The 1455-nt window shown below is 55.9% G+C and overlaps 1 protein-coding gene across 1 annotated transcript in view; it reads right to left on the bottom strand.

Moving 5' to 3' along the window:
* The window catches only part of DDB1 (damage specific DNA binding protein 1), a 19801-nt gene that overhangs the window by 3548 nt on the left and 14798 nt on the right, over positions 1-1455 (bottom strand). Inside the window, exons 19-20 of the mRNA XM_027669199.1 lie at positions 800-923; positions 417-581 (exon numbers count right to left, since the gene is read on the bottom strand). Coding sequence (XP_027525000.1) covers positions 417-581; positions 800-923 — 289 coding nt within the window. The remainder of the gene's footprint in view (positions 1-416; positions 582-799; positions 924-1455) is intronic.

Below are 1455 nucleotides of genomic sequence, written 5' to 3'. Positions count from 1 at the left end.
GAAGCAAATCCCAGAATCCAGGGCTGGGGAGGGATTCCTGGGAGATGGGGAAGCAAATCTCAAAATCCAGGGCTGGGGAAGGATTCTTGGGTTTGGATGCTCAGGCTTCTCCAGGAGATGTGGAAGCAAATCCCAGAATCCAGGGCTGGGGAGGGATTCTTGGGAAGCAAGTCCCATATTCCAGGGCTGGTGAGGGATTCCTGGGATTCTCCAGGAGATGTGGAAGCAAATGCCAGGATCCAGGCCTGGGAGGGGATTCCTGGGCTTCTCCGGCAGATGGAGGGAAAGGGGACACACTGGGACAAATCCCACCTGTGGGCACTTCCCTTGGGAAAAGCTCTGCCTGCTCCAGGGTGTAAGGAGCTCATCCGAGCAAAAAAGCTGGATGTTTCCAGGTGGGAAGCCCTCGTCCTTACCATCGGAGTAGTGGAAGACGACGATCCGGCCCTGCTTGGGCTCGGCTTCCTCGGGATACACCATGGCAGTGCCCACGATGAAGTAGGTGTTGGGATCCTTTCCCAACTTGCAGGACACCAGGCTCAGGGCGTACTCATTCTGCAGGAATTGGTGAGCGTGGAGCACTGGGCGAAAAGTGGGAAAAGGAGAAACTCTGGGATCCTGGACGTTCCCTCTGCTGCTCCCCCACCATCAGCCAACGCCATTCCCTAAACCTTGTGGCTGACTGATGTTCCTCCAGGAACACGCAAAATCCCGGATTTGCAGAGGTTTTGAGGATCACCAGCCTCGACCGTGGGGTTTTCCAGGTGGGAAAAGCTGGATTTTGGGATGGGCCAGGTACCTTCGAAGGTGTGCTGGTCTATGATGAGCAGGTTGTGAACTTCCACCTCCTCTCCGAAGGACGTTTCGTGCGGAGCGGTGCTGCTGGAAAACAGCTTGGAGGTGCTCACGCTGCTGGATAAGGCCTGGAAAACGGGAAAACCTGTCAGATCCCGGTACTGCTCGGCATATCCACACAGCCTGAGGCAAGCAGGGAGCAGGAGAATGGATGGAAGAGAAGGTGGAGTAAGGAATGAGTAAAGGGACACGCTCCCTGCTCCTGCAGAGGGGCTGAGTGAGGGAACTGCGGCTTCCAGAGGCGGATCCCTGGGAAAAGGAAACTCCTGGAGAGCACAGAGAAGCCCATGTGGGATATGGAAGGAGCAACACATAAAAATAAAGGGATCACAGGGAAAGGGGCGAGGGAAGCAGGACCTGGTCACCCCCATGGAGAGATCCCACCAGTCCATTCTTGGAAGGAGGAACTCCTCCACAGCTTTGGAAGGGAAGACTGTCAAGGAAAACCTGGATTTGGCCTGGGGAACTATATCCCCATGGAGCAGGGATGATCCAGCCTGGGATCTCAGATCCCTATGATACAGGGATGATCCAGCCTGGGCTCCCAGATCCTCATGGAGCAGGGATGATCCAGCCTCGGATCTCAGATCCCCATGGAGC

Source organism: Corapipo altera, unplaced genomic scaffold (genome assembly GCF_003945725.1).
Source record: "Corapipo altera isolate COAL_440 unplaced genomic scaffold, ASM394572v1 218, whole genome shotgun sequence".
Lineage (NCBI taxonomy): Eukaryota > Metazoa > Chordata > Aves > Passeriformes > Pipridae > Corapipo > Corapipo altera.
The sequence above is the reverse complement of the archived record's forward strand: the minus strand, read 5'-3'. Positions and strand labels throughout refer to the sequence as shown.